At 47.1% G+C, this 25,248-nt stretch overlaps 2 protein-coding genes across 2 annotated transcripts in view; both read left to right on the top strand.

The window, feature by feature from the left end:
* Positions 1-2,452, top strand: part of LOC146855737 (t-SNARE domain-containing protein 1-like) — a 31,534-nt gene extending 29,082 nt beyond the window's left edge. Inside the window, exons 3-4 of the mRNA XM_085653648.1 lie at positions 584-1,229; positions 2,140-2,452. Coding sequence (XP_085509774.1) covers positions 650-1,229; positions 2,140-2,237 — 678 coding nt within the window. The 5' untranslated portion in view covers positions 584-649 and the 3' untranslated portion in view covers positions 2,238-2,452. The remainder of the gene's footprint in view (positions 1-583; positions 1,230-2,139) is intronic.
* LOC146855735 (uncharacterized) overlaps positions 1-25,248 on the top strand; it is a 276,683-nt gene that overhangs the window by 151,469 nt on the left and 99,966 nt on the right. The gene's annotated exons all lie outside the window — the stretch shown is intronic.

Raw genomic sequence — 25,248 nt, 5'->3', positions numbered from 1 at the left:
ACTTCTTCAACACATTTTACACATGGGTCTACTAGACTCAAATAACTGGCCTATGGCGCCATCTACCGAACTTGCTTATACATTTTATTATTCTGCCGCAGTTCTATGATTTTTACCATGTCCGTATTGCCCTAGGCACTAATTTACAATCATTTTACTATACCCATGCTTTCTAAATTCATTGGGCGGTTTCCTGATACATAAGGGCTTTTGCAAAACCTGGCTTGGCATATGATAAGGAGCTGACTCACTTAGGACTGTCTGTATTTTCTTATGATTACATAGTGGAGTTTTATTTTCAAATACAAAATAGCTGTATTACCATCATGATTTAGGGCATGTGTTTTTAGAACAATGGCACTGTATTATGACATGGTATTTTATTATTTGTGATAAATATGTACTTCTAACTTTGTATACTATCTTATTATTTAGGTTGTGTCTTTGCAATCTTATTTATTTCTTTATTGAAATTTGTTTAGCGCAACGTACATCCCTATAATTTAGTCTAACACAACTTTGCATATCTCAGTCCATCGCAAGAAAATAACACCGTCTTAATGTCCAATTTCCAACCCGGCAGGACCATGCGACAGCAGCATGAAAACGCGCCAAATGACCGCATAAAAACCAACGCGACAAACAAAAAATGCGAAACACGAACACCCAAAAAGTTGCGATGCCACAAAGCGGGATACCAAAATCTGCGAAAACCAGCGACAGGCCTGCAATTCCCACGCGTCATGGATGCATCGGACCGAGTGCAGAGGACAACCCAAACCCAACAAGCACCACGGAGGACCTGCATGGAACCCCGTGTTCGGGGAAGGGCAAGGAGAAGAGGAAGACGGGGTTCAGTCCGCAGGAAGACTGGATCATCGTCATGGAGGTGATAGAACACCATCAACAACTGTTCATCACCTCCACTGTGGCACTGGCAACCCAAACGGAAACATGGCATTCCATCGTCACCAACGTCAATGCAGTCGGAGTGTCGAGGAGGTCAATGGAGGAGGTCAAGAGGCGCTGGCATGAAGTGCACAGCCAAACCAAGCAGAAACTCGCCGCCAACAGGAAGGAAGCAACGGCGACTGGAGGTGGGAGTCCTGCACCGCAGGAGGAGCTGGATGAGCTGGAGGAAATGGTGGCCACAGTCATCAGTGTGGAGACGGTGCAAGGAGTTGGGGGCCTGGAAACAGCTCGAAATGACCTGACCCAACAGCAACAGGGTGAGTAACCACCAGGGACTGGGGACGGGGGAGATGGGCACAATGGCACACAATCATGTGTAGCACACTGCACACGTACAATGACTGTGGAACATGCCCCTGATACACTTGCAACACTGCAGCACACATACAAACACCAAGTAGGCCCCCGTCCACCATGTGCACATATGGGCCCCCTCCAAATCACCAACGACACAACCGAGCCATGCACATGTGATGAATCCAGAAAAGCAGCGTCTGTGTGAGCCACACTGACTATGCAAATGACACTGCATGCACGAAAGCATGGCAGCATCCAAAAAACATGACATGGTGCACAAATCGACATGGAGGTGGCCCAGTGCGAATCACATCCGCAAAGGAGCAGGTCACACTCTGACATATCGACGTGCACCCACAGCCCATGCCGTCCAATACACGCAGCAGACGAACAATGCACAAGGCCACAAAATCAATGCAAGAGCACATATGACCCAAGACGCAAACATTTCAGCCCCCGAAAAGCACACAATTCAAAGGCTCACCGCCTCAAAGGGATAAGGGTACACAAAATCAGAGCTGCAGGGGAAACTCCCCCACAATGCAGCACACACACATAGCAATCACAGAACATCAGCTATGATGGCAATGTGGTACAAAGTGCAACACCACAGGACAGAGGACACAACAGGTTCCGCTCGTGCGTAGTAACTGTCCAATCACATCTGGCATTGCCTGACTCTGTGTGATGATAACGTACGGGCATTACCACACATCCGTCATGTAGTCGAAAATCACACTGTCTGCCATCAAATAGCCAGCTCCACCAAAACAGTCACAATGTACATTGGTATGCAGTCTGAATGTAAACATCTGCAAATCGTCAACATACATGGGAAACTCTGTTAACCTGCATCTCCCCTTTACATAGCAGAGGGACAATCAACACCTCCTGCAGAGCAGACCACACATCTCATCAGTGATGATGAAGAGCACAACCTGCACATATGTCAAGACACCCTCCAATGAAGGGTGATCCCTGGAACACTCTGCGACATTCACCCGGACCCCGACACGGACTACCATATCTACACTGCTGGACAATTACCCAGCAATCCTGCTGCGGACTGCACTCCCCCTCTTCCAAATCACTTTTCAATCCCCAAAGGACTCTGGTTGGCCCACCACTGGGCTGCCATGTTATGTGGGCTTGGATGGCCATGTACAGCTCCAGCTCCGTCATTAACCAGAATGTGAATAAAACATACTAAATCACACAGATGTGTCATGACTATGTTCACTCACGTATGGAAGTATGGCTGGATGTAGGGACAATGATTTTACATGAAGGTACACCCTGGTAAATGACATCAATGTGCATGTTTATCCCTGAGACACATGGCCAATTGGTTGACTGTGAAGGCGAGTACTAGCTGTGTCCCCATTGCACATTAACAACAATCTCACAACCCCGCAACGTAGACCCACGTCCAGGTATTGAATAGCGCTGTGTGTAGGAATGACCAAATCAGTAGCAGGCCAGAAGTGGTGTCCTACATCACATGTGACAACAGAACTTCATGTCGCCTACCTACTCACACACATCTGTGTGGACACATTCTGTTTTGATTTATAACATTTCTCTACATGGTCAAAGGTTGCACACCATACTCACATTGCTGAAGACACGTAAGTGCACAGGTCGGCCAGCAACTATCCCAAAACAATGTCTGGCTCACAGAGGTGGAGGTGTCAAAAGGGACCCACCCCCATTGTACATGCGTCAGTCAGTTCCTCCCTGTGTAGGGACGATGCTCATTGTGGCACACGAGTGGTCAATCTAATCAACACTCATCACAGTTAGACACCAGTGGAGTTGCGTACACTTTATTGGCATGTGCGTATCAGTACGGACAAGGCAACGGCCACAACAGGCAGGGACATGCTTAAGACACTTACACGCAGCATGGGAACATGTCGAGGTGCAGGAAATGGGGAGGCAAAAATGAAAAACAATCAACACGGATGGTAACGGTTTCACCCACCTTGCCTTGCTGGACGAGTCATGTGTTGTTTGGCGTCTGCCCATTGCCCCGTGTGAGGGGGCACAACTCAGAGCCCATGGGGTCTGCATAGTGCTCTGCCACCGGACTGCGCCAACAGTCTGCTATTGTGACAGTGATCAGGTGAAAGGGTCCGACAAGTTCACATGTTGTGCTATATTGCCATGTGTGTACTCTCTCCCCAGCAGTGTGTCCGAATTGGTAATGTTTCCAAACAACGTCGTGTTGCTACGACCATGGAACTGCATCACCTTGCACAGGTGTTTGTACACACGCGTAGTTCCACGCACATGCATTCAGAGTCCAGACAAAGGCAGACATGTCCTCTGTTGTGGTGGGCTATGTGAGCATTCCCCATGATGCAACAAGGTGTTGGGATCTGTGCTGTGGTTGACAATCCGATGTGGCTGCAGGAACGTAGTTACTCGTCCATGAATGCCAGCGCAGCTTCATGTGCAAAGTGTTCCAATAGTACGTCGTTGTCGGGTTCAAGGAACACCAGGGTGAGCCAATCCATTAACTGGTCCAGGCAGATGTGCACAGTCCACGCCGTTTCCCCAATCCGCAACAAAGCCCAATAGGGGAGCGCCTCGATGTGGTCACTGCACACGAGGAGTTGTGCAATCTCCCATGCGCAACTGCCAGCACATACGCCAAAGATCAGTGCATCCCATGCATGGCTATCCCGGTGCCACTCCTGTTCGTGGGCCAAAAGGGGGCGCACTGTCAGGTCATAATCCAATTCCGCTACTGTTGTGTTGGATAGGCAGACCTCCATGGGTCACTCGAATGTGCATGATCGACAGTGGAACCAGGGCTGGACGCAGGTGACGTAGGCAAGATGGAAACAGACGGAAACTGATTTGCAACACTGCCATTGGCAGGGATCCCATCAGATGCAGCATTCATGCACAGTACAGTTCCACGTGACAGGGGTTGTCAATATGCCCGGGAATGCCTGCCATTGCGTATGTTGCTATAGTTGCACCGGCACTCCTCAGCTCTGGGCAATGAATCGTATGTGTGTGCAACGTTTGGACGTATGGGTAGTTTTTAACCAATGTGTCAAGGGCATCCTTTGTAGGTGTAGGTTGTGCAAGGACAAGTGTGTGTGGGGTGTGGGCACGTTGGTGTTTCATTGGCACAGTTCGTGGTGTGGGATTCGTTGGAGGCTGGTATGGTATCTCATGCAGGGTATGCCAGCCGCATTCAGGACCAAGGTCGGGGGTTCGATTGGCCTTCGGCCTTGTGTGTTGCGACAAAAGAGCTTTCATTCCTTATTTTCATCTGACTACTGCTTCCATTTCTTAATTGTGATGTGGCCTCCGCGCTGACTGGCATGTTTGCATGAGCCAAGGGCCCGATTATTGGCCTTGCGCTCCTTGTTCAGTCTCTCTCTCTCTCTCTCTCTCTCTCTCTCTCTCTCTCGTGTTGTCGCGGCGTTTTGCACGGGAACGCCTACTCTGCATCTCATTAGCGATAGTTGCGGGGGTCATCTGTGGCGATGTTTTTTGCGGCTGCTATCGCGGCTTAACTGGTGTTTTGGGCTGTTAACACCAGCTTGTGAATGGGGCGATAAACGTATCGCAACTTTGGCTGCGATAAAGTGCCAATAACTCGGCGATAGCTCCTTGAGAATATATATTATTTTTTTTGATTTCAAAGACCTTTATTGTAGCATTACAAAGTATTACAGCACCACGCCTACAACCTCACGGGCCGGCTGCATTCGAGAACACCCGCCTGTTACTCTTGCATATATACACAGCCATTTGTCCGACAACCCGGAGGTCCGGCGGCAAGATTCCGCAACACATCCCGCTTACCATCCCCGCTTGACATACAACAGTCCAAAGGTCCATGAAGTTATTTCTGTTTCCCTATTTTTTCTCCTTCGCTGCTTAACAACAGCGAAGTTAAACTTGGGGTATGGACATCCATAATCCTAACGCTAAACAGAAAGCCACAATTGCCATAGTCCTGCCGGGCATACAGCTGTAGTCACTTACAGAACAGGTGAACAGGTTCAGAAACCTGAGAAACCCCTCGAACAGGAGCAACCCCCCGCCCCAAAGGTCATGAAACTAAGCCGCAATATAGGGCTATAAGCCGAGGAGACCGTCAAGCATACCTGCAGCACATATTACGCCTCCCATCCCTGTGGGCAATCTGCTATGTCACATAGTGAGTTAGTTATTCCAGGTCAATAACCCCCTATAAATCGTATGCCAGACCCCGCGCTCTGCAACCAGGCCATCCAGCACCTTCTCATCTCCAGCGCCGCTATAGCCATAGTACCGCCGTCTGATAGAGCATCTCATCACTGTACCACACTCCCAGCTATACTTACTCATTCACAAATCACATCCTTAAAGCGCCTCTCCTAAACATTCGTGATATCTGCAGGGCCTGTATCCACTGCTACATGATTTCCATCTCCATCTGAAGTGGCATGAGCTGCCAAATATTCTCTGAACGGATCCCATATGTCCCTGGCCCTACTACTCAGTGGCTGTGCGTCAGCATATATTGTGTTCTGTTCTTGACAATATAGTAAGTCATCTATCCGCTCCTTAAATTTCAGTGCACGGCCCCTCCCCCACCGACATGCAACCCCTCGCTTCGCCAGTAAGAGTGCAATGTTTCCAAATTTCCGATTCACCTTGGGTATCTGCATAGTATATCCCAGCAGCATCATGAGCGGGTCACGTTCAATCGTTTCGCCCAACATAGCTGTTAGTGCTGTGTGGACCTGCATCCAGTAATCAGACACCCTCGGACACATCCAAGCCAAGTGTAAAAAACCAGCCCCCTCCGAGTGGCAGCGCTCACATCTGTCATTATCCGATAGTCGGAACCTCATCTTTCTTTCGGGCGTGCAGTGCAATCTCTGCAAAAACTTATAATGGATAATCCGTAGCCTGCAGCTGGCTGAGATCTCGGAAGTGAGCTCACAGCAATATGCCCACTGTGCCTCCGTTATATCCCTGCCTATATCAACCCACCACTGCCTGTGCGCTCTACACTCTCCACTCCCACTTTGCTCTCGGATACTACGGTACAGGTGAGAAACCAGATGCCTGCCATCCGCAGAGGTAAGCAGAACTTGTAATGGCAGCACTATTTCAGGTTCCTTCGGAAACTGCGGTAGAACAGCCCTCAATCCCTGCCGCAGCCGGATATAGTAAAAGATGTCCAGCGGTGTAGGCCGACACCCCCGAAACAATTGTTCTTGCGTTTGAAACTGAGCGTTCACAAACAGATCGCCCCTGTAGCGGATTTTCAACTTAGCGCACATCCCCTGGAACCCCCCTTCTTGCAACCAGGATAGACCCGGATGGTAAACTAGCGGCAAAGTCGGTGCATACAGGAAATTAAGTGTGATCCTGCGTAGGATCCGCTGCCACGCATCTATCGTGCACGTCACCGTAGTAGCCGGCGTCTCTATCGCACTTACTGGGCCCTGAACAATGCCCTTCAGTGGCAGAGGTCGAGCTATCCAGTCCTCCACAGCCAGCTGCGTCATGCATGGCGTAGGCGCAAACCAATGGTATGCGAAATGGGCTTGAGCACTCAGATAATAAGCTAGAAAATCGGGGACATCAAATCCCCCTCTACTATATGGCTGGGTAATAATCGACCATGCAAATCCAGGTTGCTTACCCGCCCAGAACAGCTTCAACAGCTCTGAACGCAGCGTCTGAAAAAAAAACGCACCCGGATAGTACGGGATGTTCTGGAACAAGTATAGAAAACGAGGTAAAACCACCATTTTAATTAGTGATGCCCTACCAGCCATGGTAAAAGGTAAAGCAATCCATCGTGTTACATCCTCCGCCAATTTAGTGATGGCAGTGCCATAATTCAATCTTAACGTCTCCTCCCTCACCTTTGATATCTGGATCCCTAAATAACGGAGATCCGAGTCACACCATTCAAGCGGATAGTCTAATGAAAATCGGGCCACCGCTGGAGTCAGGGGAAAAAACTGTGATTTCTTCCAATTGATTTGTATACCAGACAATCGACCGAAAACCAAAAATTCCCGGAGCAGCGGATTGAGGTGAGTCTGCGGATCTACCAGATACAGCGTTAAATCATCCGCATAGTGACACATCTATCTGACGTTGGAAGCATTTAAAAGCACTTTGTTTGTGCAGCTGTCGAATACGGCATGCTAAAGGTTCAATCGCAATCGCGAATAGCAATGGGGACAATGGACACCCCTGTATGGTACCTCTGGTTAGGGAAATCGGGTCCGATAGCTCGCCATTAATTCGTACTCTCGCCATTGGTTCAGTGTAAAGCAACTTTATCCATGCCACGAATATTTTTGGAAACCCCATCCTATACAAAATGGCAAACAGGTAGTTTCACTCGACCGAATCGAATGCCTTGGTGGCATCCAGGATTATGGCAGCTACAGGTAGGTCCGGCGCTATTGTGTGGATCAGAGAGAATAGGGTTCGCAAATTACTGGCCGTAGATCTCCCGGGGACAAACCCAGCCTGATCCGGAAGGGCTATCTTAGACATCAACAGGGAGAGCACCTTCGCCAATATCTTGGCGTCACAATTGATCAAAGAGAGCGGTCTATACGAATCGCATTCAGCAGGGTCTTTACCTGGTTTCAGCAAAGAAGTAATCACCACCTCCCTGATTGACCCCGGCAAAATTCCCACCTCCAAAGACTCCTCAAAGACCTCCTTGAGCACTGGGGCCATTATATCAATATAACATTTATAAAATTCCGCTGGCAGCCCATCTAGGCCTGTCGCCTTACCATTATTAAGAGACATAATTGCATCTCGTATTTCATCAAGTTCAAACGGAGCTCCACGGTACTGCCTATGGTCGTCACTGAGCCAGCATAGTGCCACATCATCCAGGAAATTCCCAAATATGACCTTCCCAGCGCAGCGTGCAGTATATAACTCCTCATAATGTTCAGTGAAGAGGCCTAATATCCCCTTCGTATCCTGATGCGTGACACCTTCCAATGTACGTATCTCCAGTACGTGCGTGTTGCACCGCGGATGTCGAGCGATCTCTGCTAAGGCGCGACCTGGTCTCTCCCCCTCGCAGTATCTTCGAGCCTGCCAGTGTTTACCTCTGAATTTGGCCTCTCTATCTGCTTCCTTTTCATATTGCGTTAGCCTTTCTCTAAATTCCTTATGAATTGGGCCCATCGGCTCCCGAGCCATCCTAGATTCCAGCCCCTTAAGTTCTTTCTCCAGTTTCGTAAGCGCCCCTCGTATGTCTCTCAGCACCCCAAAGCTCTTTGAGATGTAATATCCCCGGACCGTCACCTTAAACGCCTCCCAGATGGTATCCACACTATCTACCGATCCTTTATTGCGAGGGAAAAACTCCGCGATTTCCTCTCCCAACTCTGTTTTAAACAGTGGATCCAAAAGTGCCGTGGATTGCATACGCCAGGTCTGTACGGCCCTACCATAACCGGGGACTGACATCTGAACCAGAACCGGACAATGATCCGAATAAGACCTCGGTAAATGCGCAACTCTGCCTAAATTGACCACCAATCCGCGAGACAAAAAACAGTAATCAAGTCTGGCCCATGTGTTGGCGTAGGCTGTAAAGTGCGTACCCTCCCGGAGCCCAGCATGCACGAACCTCCAACTATCTATCAGTCCCCCTTCCTCCAGTATACCCTCTAACGCATCCCTTGCACTTTTATTGTATTGAGGGCTGCCGTCAGACCTGTCCAATCCTGGGACCATCGCAACATTAAAGTCTCCTCCCCATATAATATGCATCGACCCCGTGTTCAGTATTTTTCCCCAAAGCTGTGTGAAAAATGTGGGGGAATCTACGTTAGGACCATAACAATTCACTATTGTGACAGTGTCAGTGCCAAGCCTGCCCTATAGCAAGACAAATCTCCCCTCTGTATCCGTATGCTCACCTAGTTTCACAAAAGGCACCGTTTTTTTAATTAAAATTGCCGTGCCCCTGGCATACACTGAAAAGGAAGAGAAACTGCGTACCGCCGCCCACTTGCTAGCCAAGGCATAATTAAAACGTGGACTAAGATGCGTTTCCTGCAATAATGCGATTTGTACCTGATGCTGCTCTAAATAGGCCACTACCCTCCTGCACTTTCTTGCATCATTTAAACCTCGCACATTCCATGATAAGACTGTGAGTTTCGTCATCCGTTCAGCATCGGCCATCACTCAGCAAATTCCCATAATCCGAATAGCCACATAACATAAAGTACGTTCCCTTTCTCAGGATCCCGTAGTCGTATCAAGAGTAGCCATAGCAACCACAGCATTGGACTTTCATGAACAAGCAAATCAACATTCCAATAAGCTTCTCCCACCACCCTCCTCTGTAGGCAAAAACCCCTCAACTGTCCCAAGTTTCCCCCCCTTACACAAACTCCAAACATCCGTCCCTTCCTCTAACCCTGTATACCCTCCCCACTCCCACTGAAGCAAACCCCAACCTGCCAGCCATGTTCCCTCCCCTTCCCTCCCATAATTGCCCCAATAACTAGGGCTAGTAGTCTCCCCCCACAACAAAACTAGTCTAGGGTATTTCCCTTCGGGGACCATATCTAGGTGGCACCACTAATTCCCCTCATCATCGCCAAACCACAATGTGACTCGTAGTCTGGCCTGGTGACCCAGAGGGGTGTCCGGCGCTATAACCATAGGCAACAAATGTACCGCATCAGCAAACAGTACTGTCCATAGCCAATAGAATAGAGAAAACCCAAAGCACAAACGGAATAGCAGCCAATAAGTCGGAGGTCTCAAAATTCCGCCCACCTCCCCGTGCTCACAACATTAAGGAACAGTCAGAATGCCGATCCCAGTGCAATGTCTTTCTCAGCCGAGAGCACCATTCTCAACTCTCGTGCACCATCCTCGTATATCCCATAGTCATTGTATGCGATCAGCGTGCACCCTACTCACTGTTCACCTTCCAGCATCTCCCTGTGCAGTGGATCCGGCTCCTCCTCCGCCCCCTCAGTAGGCTTGTGAGCACGCCTATAATGTTTGAGAAAATCCTCTACTTGCTGAGGATTCGTGAAAAAGTTTTGTCTCCCCTGGTACGTGACTCTCAGACGAGCCGGGTAGAGCAATGCATAGTCCACTTGCAAGTTGCGCAGCTTGGCCTTTACAGCTAGAAATTTCCTACGCTCCTCTTGTACCATCGGAGTGAAATCAGGGTACAGCGTAAAATAATTTACATCATATGACAGTGAGTGCGTGATGCGAGCAGCCCGCAGAGCCGCATCCCGATCCCGGTAGTTCAGCAGCCGGGCTATAATTGGCCTGGGGACCGTACCTGGTTTCGGTCTGGGGCCCAGGGCACGATGCGCTCTTTCCACTATAAATTGGGGCGAAAAAACGTCAGAACCAATCGCCGCCAAGTACATCTTCTCAACGTACTCCTCCATTTTGCCCACATTGGTCGTCTCCGGAATACCTACTATGCGGACGTTATTACGTCTACTTCTCGCTTCCAAATCCTCATTTTTAGCCGCAATAACTCGCAGCAGGTTGTCCATTTTGGATAACTGCAAACTGTGCTGTGTCACAGTGTCCTCCGAATCCGATATCCGCTGTTCTGCTCCTTTCAGACGTTCCTCGCAAGCATCCAGTTTCTGAACCACTGCATCCATGCGCGATGACATCCTATCGACTTTGTCAGCAATCGTCGTAAACCCTTGACGCATCTTGCGCAAAACATCATGTAGGTTAGTCGCCGTTTCCGGTGAATCCCCCGCGGCTCCGCTCGTTCCAACCGGGCTGTGTTGAACCTCCCCAGGTTTGGTCGTCTTCTTGCTAGAGTCAAACGTGAGCTTGGGCTGTCTCGTGTCCTGCCTGCCCATCTTGACCAGCAGTCAGTGCAGTATATCGCACCTTGAAGTTGAGCACTCTCCAAGTCCCCAGCCCGCAGGCCCAATTTGGTACAAGAAGCAGTACGTGGTGGGGGAGGGAGAGGATGCCCCGATATCAGCATACGACAGGTCTCCAATGCGTCCCCCAGTCTCAAGTCGCAGGGCTTCAGGCCAGGTAATGCGTCGCACCCTCTCACAACCAGTGGTTTCGATTCATAGGACAGTGCACTCTGCTGGGGCCAACTGTAGACCTGAAAGGACGCTTCCGCCTCCTGACCCAAAATGGCGCCGTTCTTCTCGTGTATCCTCCCGGCTCTGTTATCCAGCTCTAGCCGTCCAGTGCAAACAGTCCAAGGTACCGGAGCCCTGTGCAGCTCTCCCGGCACCTCAGGCGGCTCTAAGGAATCCCACCATATTTAGATGCACCACAGTCGCAATCCCAGCTAGCGAGCCCGGGGACAGGGCCACGTGCGCCCTCACCAGCGCAGCCCAACACACTCCACCAGCACACCCGACAGTGCCAGTGCTGGCCTTGGTGATCTCCCCGGGGGGAGTACAATCCTCAATGGGCTATCCGTACCAGCAGCAGCGCAAAGTTCCAATATATCGTCATCGCCCCTCGGTCCCATACACCACTTCACCAGGCCGCCAGCTCAGCTCCTCCGCACATTCCCGGCTTGGTCCCCGACGATGCACCACCCCCTCGCGGGGGACCCCGTCAGTGCACCGCTGCCTCAGGCACAGGAGGGGGGATCGAAGTCTCACCACCCTAATCTGTCCGGCGGGGAAACTGCTCACCAAAGTGTTTGTGCCTCTAGCCAGTAGAATTCAGGGCCGTGTAGCTCCCGGGCAGCCTCGGCACTCCCCAGCATCCGCCCTTGGCTCGCCAATCTCGGCCGATACTCTAAAGGGGGGGAAGCCTTGCCTCTACCACCCCCAATCGTGTCCTCCTCATATGCCCAGTGCTCCGAGTGTTTCACCGGTTTGACGCCGTAGCGCGCGTCGCTCACCTCACGCGTCCCGGAGGCCTGCGGCCGGATCCAGCGCCGCTGCCTCGACTGGAATCCGCAGCCCGCCAAGCTCCTTGCTGCCTCCAGCCGACCTGTCCGCCGGAGCTTCCGGGGCGCCTCTCTCCCGCTGCAGCGCTTCAGTAACGCTCAAACTCGGACAGCAGTTGCCAATTCTTGCACTAGATCTCCGTACGTAATTACAGCACCAAATATTGCACACTACAGGATATTTAAGCGGATATTTGTTGCCGGACTGCGGGAGCCCTACACGAAGGCTGCCATATGCTAGCGCGCCACCTAGCGTCCCCCAGCTCCTTGAGAATATGCCCCAGTGTTTCTTTGCGCTAGAGAACCGACATTTTAGGGCACAAAGTCCGCAAAAAAGTGTGAAGGATACTTTATTAAGGCATCCTTAAGAATAAAGTGTGAAAAAGTCACGTTTTAAAAAATTTCCAAAATTTCTGAAGACTTGGTTCAGAATGGCAGAGAATTCAAATGTTTAACAGCTGCCACAGAAAAGATTTTGCCGCAAATTGTTTCGTGGCCCATTTTAGGAACCGTTATAATTGATGGTTAGCTGATCTCAGTGAGCGGCTGGGACAATGCCAATGAAATCTGCAGCAAGAAGGAGAAACTGAAAACATATATACTATTTTATGAACCAAGTCCATGGATCTGATCAAAATCCATTGTTTCACTGAAAGAAAATCGGTTACTGGTTAAGGGGGTGAAACCCTACTCAAGCAGTAACTACAATTCTTGTCATGGTGAAACACAAGCAAACCCTAAATTAACCTGGACTTAACCCTTTGATAGCTTGGCACAAAAGCAGTCAGGCTTAACATATAGGAACATTTTAAAGTAAAAGTAAATAGAGTAAAATGTAATGAATTATTTGACAACAAAATGACAAAAATACGATTAGTAAAACCAGAGATATGCAGTTTTAAAGATTCAATTAAAACTGTGCTTAGAAGCACAAAGTGCCAACTGGGGTTATCTGGTTGCACTGCACCAGGACAAAATTACAAATTCAAGCCGACTATGATAGAGCACGGGCTGGATACAGGGGCTGATTTTAGCCTGTTGAACAAAGTATCTTAAATCGTGGTTGAAGAGCGTTGTGAGATCCCGCATTGAGGATGCGTTCCTGTGCCGAGGATGCATTGCTCAGCTGCAATTCAGAGGAGCTGTGGAGCTACAATGTGAGGTGCTGTGTTCAGGATGCCTCATGCAGCAGCAGTAGGGCTGCAATGTGAGGTTATGCGTCAAGGAGGCATCGCACAGCAGTGGTTCAGAAGAACTGCAGTGTCCTGCGTCGGGGATACATCAGACACCGGCAGTTCCGATGCAGAGCTGAGAGGAGATGCATCGTGCTGCATTGGTTCTGCCCAAAAGACCACAGCTTGACTGTCAAAGCATCTTCATGCCCACTTCTAAGGGGCCAGGCCTGGCGTGATACCAACAAGACTGACAGCAGGCAGAGTCCAGGTGCAGGGTTCAAGGTGGATGGTGCCTTTTCTGACCCTGAGGCTCTGGTGAGGAGGCAAGCCAAATAGCCATTGGTCACTCTGTTAGTCCGGGTGTTATTTCTCAGGCATCATGCCTGGTTACATAGCCTTGAAACACATGAGCATAGAGCCCTTTTTAGGTCTAGCCTGACCCAGCACATGCACTGGTCTGGCAAGACTTTTTGTGAAGGCTCAAAAAATGCTACCATGGCCAGCCTAGAGCTACAGTGCATGTGCGCGGGCACGCGCTTAGGAGCAGAGGCTGGCAAACCTCGTCATGCTCATTAAGCGCCCGCGATCACTTTCACTTTCGCCCGCGATCACTTTCGCGGCGCCCCTTTGATGTTCTCGTTCAAAGAACATCAAAGAACATGTTGTGTTAATGCTTTGCTGCGCCCGTTTGACTTACAATGTGCTTTCTCTTTCCACAAACTCGATGTTTGTGTTCCTTTCTTTTGAGATGCTTTTAGTATTACTGTTTTGTGACTTAAAGAACATTAAGGAAATGTTACTGTGAAACTGGACAACGTTCACAGTGTTTATTTCTGATCGCAGCGGCTGCTTCATGTCCGTTGCACCATTCAGGGAGTCCTTTCGTTGGCGCTTTCATGAGGACATAATGAGGAAGATGGAAACTTTTGCCACATTCTCTTTAAAAGCACAGCATGTTGGCGACTGGTTAATCGATTAGACCTATGTAGCACTTTAGATCTCAAAGCGCTAGGGTGGGTGCAGCAGTTACAACTCATGAAATATGGGGTGCAACTCACAAGGAGGGGGCAGGTTTTAGTGCACATTGACAGCAATCGAACTCTTAAGATGATGGGCTGTGTATATCCATTATCAGCACTCAGTCTTCGCTAGGTGATCTTGTTTGTTTTGTTGTTGTGTTAATGCTTTGCTGTGCTCGCTTGACTTACAACGTGCTTTGTCTTTCCACAAACTCGATGTTTGTGTTCCTTTATTTTAAGAAGCTTTTAGTATTACTGTCACACACACAACCACACCCACACACACAACCACACACACACACACAACCACAACCACCCACACAACCACACATATGACCACACACACAACCACACACATACACATAACCACACACATACATACAACCACACACACACCCACACACACAACCACACACACACAACAACCACACACACCCACCACACAACCACACACAACCCCACACAACCTCACACACAACCACAACCACACACACATACAACCACACAACCAGACCCACAACCACACACACACAACCACACACAACCACACAACCACACACACAACCACACACACAACCACACACACACAACCACACACAACCACGCACATGACCACAACCACACACACAACCACACAAACAACCACACACACAACCACACCCACAACCACACAGACACCCAACCACAACCACACCCAACCACACCCACAACCACACCCACAACCACACCCACAACCACACACACAACCACAAACACACACACAACCACACACACACACAACCACACACACAACCACACACACAACCACACACACACAACCACACACACAACCACACACACAACCACACACACAACCACACATACAACCACACATACAACCACACATACAACCACACACACAACCCCACACACAACCCCACACACAACCCCACACACAACCCCATACACAACCACACACACAACCACACACACAACCACACACAACCACACAAACAACCACACACACACAACCACACATACAACCACACATACAACCACACATACAACCACACATACACAACCACAACCACACATACAACCACACATGCAACTACAAACACACAGCCACGCACACAACCACACACAACCACACACACACACAACCACCCACACACAACCACACACACAACCACAACCACACATACAACCACACATACAACCACAAACACACAGCCACACACACAAACACACACACAACCACACACACACAACCACACACACACATAACCACACACACAACCACACACACACAACCACACACACACATAACTACACACACACAACTACACACACACACACAACCACACACACACATACAACCACACACACAACCACACACACACACAACCACAATCACACACAACCACAATCACACATACAACCACACACACACAACCACACACACAACCACACACACAACCACACACACAACCACACACACAACCACACACACAACCACACAACCAATCACAACCACAGATGCAACCACACACACACATAACCACACACATAACCACACACATAACCACACACACAACCACACACACAACCACACACACAACCACCCACACAACCACCCACACAACCACACACAACCACACACACACAATCACACACAACCACACACAACCATACACACACAACCGCACACACCCACAACCGCACACACCCACAACCCCACACAACCACACATCCACACCCGCACCCACAACCACACCCGCACCCACAACCGCACCCACACCCACAACCACACCCACACACACAACCACACACACAACCACACACAACCACACACACACAACCACATACACACACACAACCACACACACACACACACACACACACAACCACACACATTCAACCACACCAAGCATTGGCATAGCTAATAGGTCTCACCTTTGGGATCTTATAAGTGTTTAGCCACGCAATAGTTGATGTGGTTGCACCAAGGATATTGTGCTGCATAACTAAATACTTAGAAGGTCCCAAAAGCGAGACCTATTGGCTATGCCAATGCTTGTTTTGTTTATTTCCTTGTTTAGTTACTTATAGAATAGCATTTCTCTGTGTGGTAGCCAGTACCATAAATTACCCTCCCTTATGTTTCACAGCACCTTCGTGAGTTACGTGGTTAACTGTATATAAACCACACTTCGGTCATGGATCGTGCTTGGCTTCAACAATTCCTGTTTGTGAATTGGACCATGCCTCTGGTTGTCTATCCTGTTTCCCAACTGCCCGTTCGTCTATTCCCTGAGCGGTCTAGTCGGTAGATGTTGTTCGTATTTCCGGTTCCTGGTTCCGGTGTGTAGCGTTCGATTAACAGATGCGTCTGAAATTCTGAGGCATCTGTTGGCCCAAAAGTGACGCATTGCTGGAGTTGCTCATGAAAGTGACGCAACTCCAGCAATGCACCACAATGGATAGGTGAGTCCCATTCAGAAAAGCCCTGCGTCATTCCTTACGCCTGGTCTGAGCAGGCGTAGGGATTGTGATGCAGTGAAAGCGTAGAGTGGCGCAGTGAAATGTTGTAAATTTCACTGCGTCAGTTCTACATGGCTTTTTGCGTGGGAACGCCCACCCTGCATACGTTATACCTGACGCAGGTATAATGTGACGCAGAGCTTTACAATGTGACGCACCTCCCTAGATGCGTCACGTTGTAAATTGACCGCATTGTTTACGCCGCCATTGCATCAAAAAAAGTGACGCAATGGCGGCGCAAAGCGGTGCAAGGGGCTTGCAAATCTGTCCCTGTGTGTCCAGTGGAGAATCTGGTGCATGCTAATCCGCCTCATGAAGGCATGTCGCTTTTGCGCTTAAATAATAATAAATTTTACACTTGGGTAAGTCATTTGCGTGCAAAGGTTTTGCACAGTTGCAAAATTAAAATTTGTGACACAAAGAAGATTATTTCCCCACTTGATTTTTTTTTTTTATTGATAATGTATTTACCAAGAACGTGTCGGAACAATAGCCTGCAAGCCTATGTGTTGTAAGTGTAACATTTGATCAAATCATATTTTCCCTTCTTCATAGAGGAAAATGCTATGAACGTCAAATTTGCACCATGTAGATAAATAAATATGACAAAATCAATAAGAAATATTGGATTGGTATTTTCTACACCTCTTACCTCTATTTTCTCTAGCTATCATAGTGGCCGCCCTAAGTTTCGTCACAACATAAACAAAAGGCTTATCACAAGCTGAGTTCCTTTTGGCTTATAACTAATTGTTCTTATTTACACCAAATCTTATTTCTTTGCCTTTTAAAACCCTCTCTCTCATTACTTTCAAAGAGCGAGAGACAGAGAGGGAGGGGAGGAGGGAGGGAGGGAGAGTGACAGAGAGAGAGAGAGAGAGAGAGAGAGAGTGAGAGAGAGAGTAGGAGCAGCCTGGTCCAGAGGAAAACTTACCTGTAGAAAGAATTCCCATTGGCCTGTTAGAGGATTGTGGAGACAATTATGTCACCAACTTTGTTCTGAATCTTTGCGACTGGATACTTGGAAGGGTTAAGGAAGACACCCTCTTGTTCAACCCCATGAACAGAGAGGTCAATGCCCTATTTGATGAGGTGTACTTGCATGGAGAACTTTTTTCCGAAGCTTGAGAGTTTAGGTATTGGAGACAAAGAATTATGTGCCCACCTTGAAGAGCAGGAGTGGACCATTAGCATTCGAATAATCTCAAGTGGACTGGACATGTGGGAAGCCTTCATACATCCTGACCTAGAGAATTAGGTCAATAGAAACCTTCCCTGTTTGGTGGGTTTTGGAGTACCAGGAAAGCTCTGAAAGTTGGACAAAGTGCCCAGCTCGCTCGAAATATGTGACCTAGCCAACAATATTTTAGTGACGTAACCCACTCAGAACTTTTGACTGCAAAGACTGAGACTCTCAGGACTTCGGAGAGGAAGTATTTGACCCTGTAGAGTCCTGTCCGGCAACAGCTTCCAGCCGTGCTCTGCTGAAGGTTTTCAAACTCTAGAAATTCTTCGCAGGCCCTCATTATGAGTGGCCAGGCGGGGGATGTGTTAATTATCGGCCACAATCAATTCTGATACCTTAGGGCTCTGTATTTATCAAGGCCAATAAATCCCTCCTGTTACAAGGTTTCCCCATCCAAATGGGAATTATCATGTCGATTTTGTGTATTCTACACAAATCCACAAGTCCCAGCGTTTATGAGGCGTTGTTTACCTGTTCAATTTCAGCGAACTTGACCTGTGAAAATTTTACTTTGGGGGTGGGGACGGTTAGACTTTATTGCATGGAGTGATTACTGAGTGTGGTAAACTTTAACATACTTATAATTGCAACCCTTGTGCAAACAGTTCCTCTTGAACAGTTCTCCAGCTGGCCCTTTGTACCTTGTCCAGGCTGGGCCACGGCCAGAGACAGTACATTTAACATGAGAGGGGTTTAAAATAACTAAGATAAACACACACGCATATAGCTGATCAGGAATCATATCAACTTCTACTTATGCAGAATTTCGTGTGCCCCTCAAACATCTGGAATTCAAATATCAATTTTAGTCAATGAGGTGCAGTAGAGACAGCTGTGCTACACAGCTGCCTGGTAATGAGTGGGGGTGAGCGAAGAGTTGGTGGTTTGTGCTAGTAAAAGATTTGCCTTGAGAATCCAGGAGCTAAAAATCTTCGGAGGTACAAGGCTGTAATCTGTAACCGATAGGGCTCCAATAGGTTGGTCAGTCGTTTTGCGGACGAAGGGTGATTCAGACAAGCATTTACAATGCAATAGGTCTCGCAATTACATTATTTTGAGCTATTGACATTGTAAATGGCAATACCTTAAAAAAAACGAGTTTAAGCTATTGACATTGCAAATAACAATGCCTTTTGTTTTCTTTTTAAAAACCTAAATAAAAAGCATTGTTATTTGCAATGTCAATAGCTTAAACACGCGTAACTGCGAGACCTATTGCATTGCAAATGCTTGTTTTTGTTTTGTTCTTCAAGTACTTTACACCAATGTACTTCATTATTTTGTAACTTTTAAACTGACTGCTATTGCATTAGCTAAATAAACATTTTTATTGAATTCAAGGGAATTACAAAAGGTACTTTAAAGGATGCACCAAAGCTGAATAAAAAGGGACAATATATATCTATATCTATGTCTATATCTATATCTATATTTATATCCATATATATACCTATTGAGATTATATAGGAAACTTTTCTGTAAGGCAATGTTTTACCTTTCTTGTTGTTTGATTCGTCATCAAGGATTTATCCTGTTATAACAGAGTATTTACACAATGAGAATGGTTTTCAGTTTCTCCTAAACAGAAAACAATATGTTTCCTAAGGATGCAATACAATGAAAAACGTATTTCTTTTTAGATATTTATATATATCTTCTTGGTTTTTAAACCGTAAGGCATTACGATATATATGTTTTTCATAATACCTACGAAGTCTGTTTTCTCGGTCTATTATCATGTGACCAGGAAGTGGGTGTACACTTTGCAGCGCTTTAAAAACATTCAGTGTGACCTCATTCCGCATGTGAACAAGGGCTCTTGAGCCCGAAACGCGTCATTTTTTGCTGAGAGAAGATGGTCGAATAAAACACCTTGCCTGAAGATTAGCGTGGTCCGTCTCTCCTTCTTCGCCGTCTGGAGGTTGTGGGAGTTCTAACGTACAGAATATATATATATATATATATATATATATATATATATATATATATATATATATATCCACCAAGTTTCAAGGGTCACAGAAAGGCAGCACACCAAAGCAGCAAATCCAGGTCAGTTTTCGTCAGTTTGCTCAATTCATTTATTTTGGTTTCCTTCTTTCTTTTCTTATTTACAAAAAACAAAGTGTAGGATGCATCAGGTAACAAGAAAAGCGACCTACGCGTTTCGGCCAAGGGCCTTCGTCCGGGTCATGTGATAGACAGTGAGGGGTGTTTAAAAAGAGGTTGGTTTGACCCGCCCCCAATTTAACCAAAAAAAAACCAAATTCTTTTAAAAGAAAAAGTGCGGCCCACGGGGAAAGTAATTAAGATAATTGTTTTGAAATACAAACATTTTTCGAGATGCGGCATAAATGCAAAAATAAACATGTGAAGTACTCAGCTCCGATTACATTATGTGGCATCTGTATTTCTCATTGCAACGGAAAAAGGGAGAAAAAGGTAAAGGTAAAAGGAAAGGCATCTCATGAAGTCAAGATTGCAAACATAAGACATCACGTCAGTTCTAAGCACAGTATAGCAAAACTAAAGTGTATCAGAGACATTATAATGACTATGTAGAATTCTATCTATAAAATATATATATATATATGGAGAGGCAAATCTGCCAACAAGAAAAGGATCCTGGGATGTCCTTGTCTAGGTTTCTTTCTCAGGCTGCACACAGTATCCATTATAGTGGATAAGTGAAAATTCAAATGTTGTTCATGCTCCATAAGTGCAGAAACAATCTGCACACATTTGAAATTTTAAAAAATTGCTAAATGTATCCTTTTGCACATACAAAAAGAAAAATAATACAGATAGCACAAATGTTATGTATCCTCATGCACAGTTGTGCACTTAGAAAGTTTTAATCTGGTTAATAAATGCTTTCCTCTTAGCCCCACCCCTAGCTCCGCCCCAAACTCCACTCTAAACTCCACCCTTAGTCAATGGCTCAGTTTGGCGAGTACCTGCACTTATATTTTCCCATTTAAACCACTGCACTAGGGTGAGGGCTCTTGGGATGCACACGTTGTTGAGGGATGCTTGCACTGCTCATTGCTTCTCCGCCGCCTCTGACTCGCTTCTGAAGGGGCTGGCATCACCCAATGCCTGGATGCACGAAACTGCCAGTGCGCCACGCGCATAAAACAAAAGTCTGGCACGTAGGCGCGCTATAAATACACGACAGTGCTGGGAAATCGCAGCCGGGGCCTTCAGAAATTAAAACTCCGTGAGCAATGGGAAGAAAGAGCGCAGCATTACCAATTATGCCGTAAGTTACAAGGCGCGCGGGAGCCGTGGCACCTGAGGGGAGATACAAAGGAGCCCCCCCTATTCCTCTCCGCCCAGACATGAAAACATCCAAAGTGTTCTGTTCCACTCAATTGGCCGCTCCTACCTGCCTGCTCCCACACTGGGGCAGTGGGGAGGCGGGGTGCGTTACAGGATTACTATTAACAACGCTGAATAGCGTGAAAGTGTGTGTGTGTATGCTTGTATACATAGCAACCGCAAAACAGAGGCTTCACGCTCACACACACATTCAGACAGAGCCACTACTAACGACAAAAAAAAACACAAAGCACAACTACAAGAAATGACACAGGGAGAAGAAAATCCAAGCAGAACAAGATGCGGGAGCTGCTGGTGTGCACGCGCGGTTGCGAGCAGCAGCATATGTTTTCAATTATCGCGCCCCTGTCTGGGCACGATAATTGGAAACATATGCTGCTGCTGCACGTAACAGACACCAATAGGCCATGAGCGGAGCAATGCGCCCGCCTTTGGCCAATTGCGTGCTGTCTTTGTAAAAAAGACGCACGCAAAGGCCAATAGCGTGGCCTAAAAGGAAAAGCACACGCTTGTGCGTGTTCGATTCCCAAACCCCCTACAAGAGGTCTCTCGCTGCGCGAGACCTAAAAAGCAAAAACAGGAGTGCTGAGCATGCTACAACAATCCGGCACGCGATCCTTCACTGGGGAGCACAGAGTTGGCAGTCTCTGTGACTGGGTGGGCCTGAGGGCAATTTGTCAACTCCTAAATATGGCTTCAATTATGGAAATTGTTTCCGTCAGCATATCGGGTATTTTGGGATCCACCCACGTTCCCCGTTATTTTCTCTATCTTCCCTTCCCCTCGTGCAACCACCAATAGAAATCAGGACATAGTCTTGAATTCCACTAGTCGGTAGACATCATTTCCATTTGTCATTGTTTCTGAATCAGAAGATGAGCTTAGCCGACAGATGCCTGGATCTGTGCAATACCATCAGCATGGTGACCGCCAAGAGACCTTATGGTGAACGTGCGCTCTATAAATTCCCAATAACATAACATCAACATGTGTGCTCATTCTGTCTCAAACAATTGCCATCAGTTTTTCCATGGTGTAAGATGACTACATATTAGACCACCATAAACCCATCGGGAGAGAGCTGTGGACCTTCCAGAAATGTGCTGTGGTGGGCCTTCCTGCCAGGAGTATGTAGGTATGGAGTTCACCAGTGTTGAAGTTAAGTGGGTACTCAGAATCCTACCCAGTATGCCCAAACAGAAACGCTAGGGACTCCAGATTTAGGTTAATCGCCTTTGTATTTTTAATTTGCCCCAATTTGTTTTTCCAAAATGGCTTAATGCCCCACATGACCAAAACATATGTCATCATTTTTATCTCTCCAGCAGTGCACTTCAGAGCAAAACATTGCATGCAGTTCCACTGGTGTAAGGTAACATCTCAGCAGTATTTTACAGATATTCTCTTTGTCCCGACTACGTACAAAGCTTTAGCTACCCTGGAAGGTATATTCAGCCAAGACTTCTCTAGGATTTTGTATTCCTAATTCTGTTTTCCATGTGACTATGCATGTTGATTTTGTTGTTTAGGGTAAGTTGTTTAATGATCTCTACAGTACTGAGATGCCCTTTTTTGTAAGGTGTTCTTTGAGGAGTGATTCAATTGCTGTGAAGTCCCTGGTGGCTCGGCTTTTCCTTTCCCTCTGTGTTGCCCTGTGCGCTACATGAGCATTACTATATGGGTTATTGGCGGGAGTTGCCACAGTTGTTGACATAATAATATCGATCTAGCTTGTCCAATATCAAAGACATCCCCCAGATTTCCTTCCGGACAGAGTAACATGGACCTTAATCCTCTGTCCTGTTGTCCCGGTAAGTAGTCTGTGTTGTAAAGTATTGGAGTCAGGAGTGACAGTACTTCCCCTCTTCTAACTATTGATTTCGAATACTGTAATGTGGTAGTAGTGGGATATAGTAACAAGTCTCCCCATCTAGTTCTGGTGACAACCAGGGTCTAGTGTGCAAGGGAATCTTTGATTATCTTCCTTCTATATGGACCCAGAATTTCTGGTTTTGAGGAGGTGTAAGATTTATTAAAGGTTTGTGTAGCCAGGATATAGCACTCCACGCATTAGAAAGCCAGGCTTCTATCATATATGGCCTTCAGCATTTATTTTTTTGGAGACACTAGGAGCTTTCTTGACCCATATAAACACAAGTAATTTATCCTGAATACCACTGAAAATTGCCACTTGGAACATCAGGGGAAGTGTTTGTGGCAGGCAGAGTAGGCGCAGGAGGAAGCCAGTAAATCGCATTTTTAGCCCCAGAATCTAAATTTTTGAAGAGTGTGTTTAACACTGGTGGGAGACTGACCTCATACAATCGCACTATGTCTGAGCTAAAGGTTTAGTCCTACTTATTCCAATCGCCCAGATGAGAAGGTAAAGCCACTGATTCGCATTGCAGCTATGCTGTTGGGACACACGGCTTGAACTGCCAAACACTCTGATTTTAAATAACTGATTTTATAACTCAATATCCTGGAAAAATCTATAAACTCCAGGGCGAGGCTCAGTAATGTCTGTGTTGGGTCACCTACGAAGCAAATTATATTATAGGTAATCAATGCCAGTTTGTGCATAGTAGTACCAACATCTACTCCTCAGATTTCGGAATCGGCTTTGAGATTTTGTATTATGAGTCACATTATAAGAGCAACTCAAGATGAGGACATGGCACATCCCTGTCTCGTACCACTAGACAGAATGATTGGGGTATCACTGTACAATTAATTAATTTTGATTTTTGTGGCTGTGTTTACAAAGATCGCTGCTATATAATTTCTGATTTTGGGGCCCAGTTTTATCTTTTTTGAGATTTAGTGCATAAATGTTAAATCAGCTCTGTCAAACGCGTTCTCTGCATCTAGTGAGAGAAGGATCATTTGATGTTCTTTTGCTTTGCCACTTCCCTATGGTCTAGTGTAAGGCAGACATTGTCCATTGCCCGTTTGCTTTTAATTAAACCTGGCCATGCATTGCCACACATGCCAAGGATACCCGCTATATGTAAATGATGGTCTGAAATATGCCAGTTGTTACCATCACTATGAACATAGATGCTATTGGCTTGATGCCAGATGGGATGTGCTGGTATTTCATTGCCCATGTGTAGGCATTTTCTTCTGATAAAGCCACTTATGTCCTTACAGTTGTTGATCCCGCCCAGTGCACTGTGGTCGTCTCCGCTGTTAATCTGGCACTGGGCGGTGACCACTGAAATCTTGCCTGATGTGTTTACTGTTGCAACAGTGATACTTGTTGGCATCTCGGATGGTATTCATTGAATACACATAGCTCTCAAGGTTGGAGACTTCTCCTCTAAGCAGCAAGCACTCCTAGCTGGTGAAGAAAAGGGACTTCAGATGCAGCATTTACGCCTTTAGCACAGTAGACCGCGACTTATTCCCCCTACATGGAAGGACCAGACTCCACTAATCAGAGAAGACACAACCACTGAGCCAGAGCTCCACCGGTCTGTGGCTCACCCGGCAGGCCAGTTTGCAGTTTGTCCAGCAGAGAAGTAATCAGGAGAAGCAGCGAAGATGTCACTTCAACACTAGAATTTACCTGTAGTTTACAGAAACAGAATCCTTTCTTGAAAGCTCAATTTATGAAAATCCGGCTCTTGCCAGACACAAGGAAGCGTAGCCCACGGGAGCCCTCCGGACGCAGACGCCGATAGAAGGATGTCTGTGGGGCTGGATGATGGAGAGCACCGGACCCACCACTCC

The sequence above is a fragment of the Triturus cristatus genome, chromosome 4_1 (assembly GCF_964204655.1).
Source record: "Triturus cristatus chromosome 4_1, aTriCri1.1, whole genome shotgun sequence".
Lineage (NCBI taxonomy): Eukaryota > Metazoa > Chordata > Amphibia > Caudata > Salamandridae > Triturus > Triturus cristatus.
Note: the sequence above shows the minus strand (reverse complement) of the source record. Positions and strands in the feature narration are given on the sequence as shown.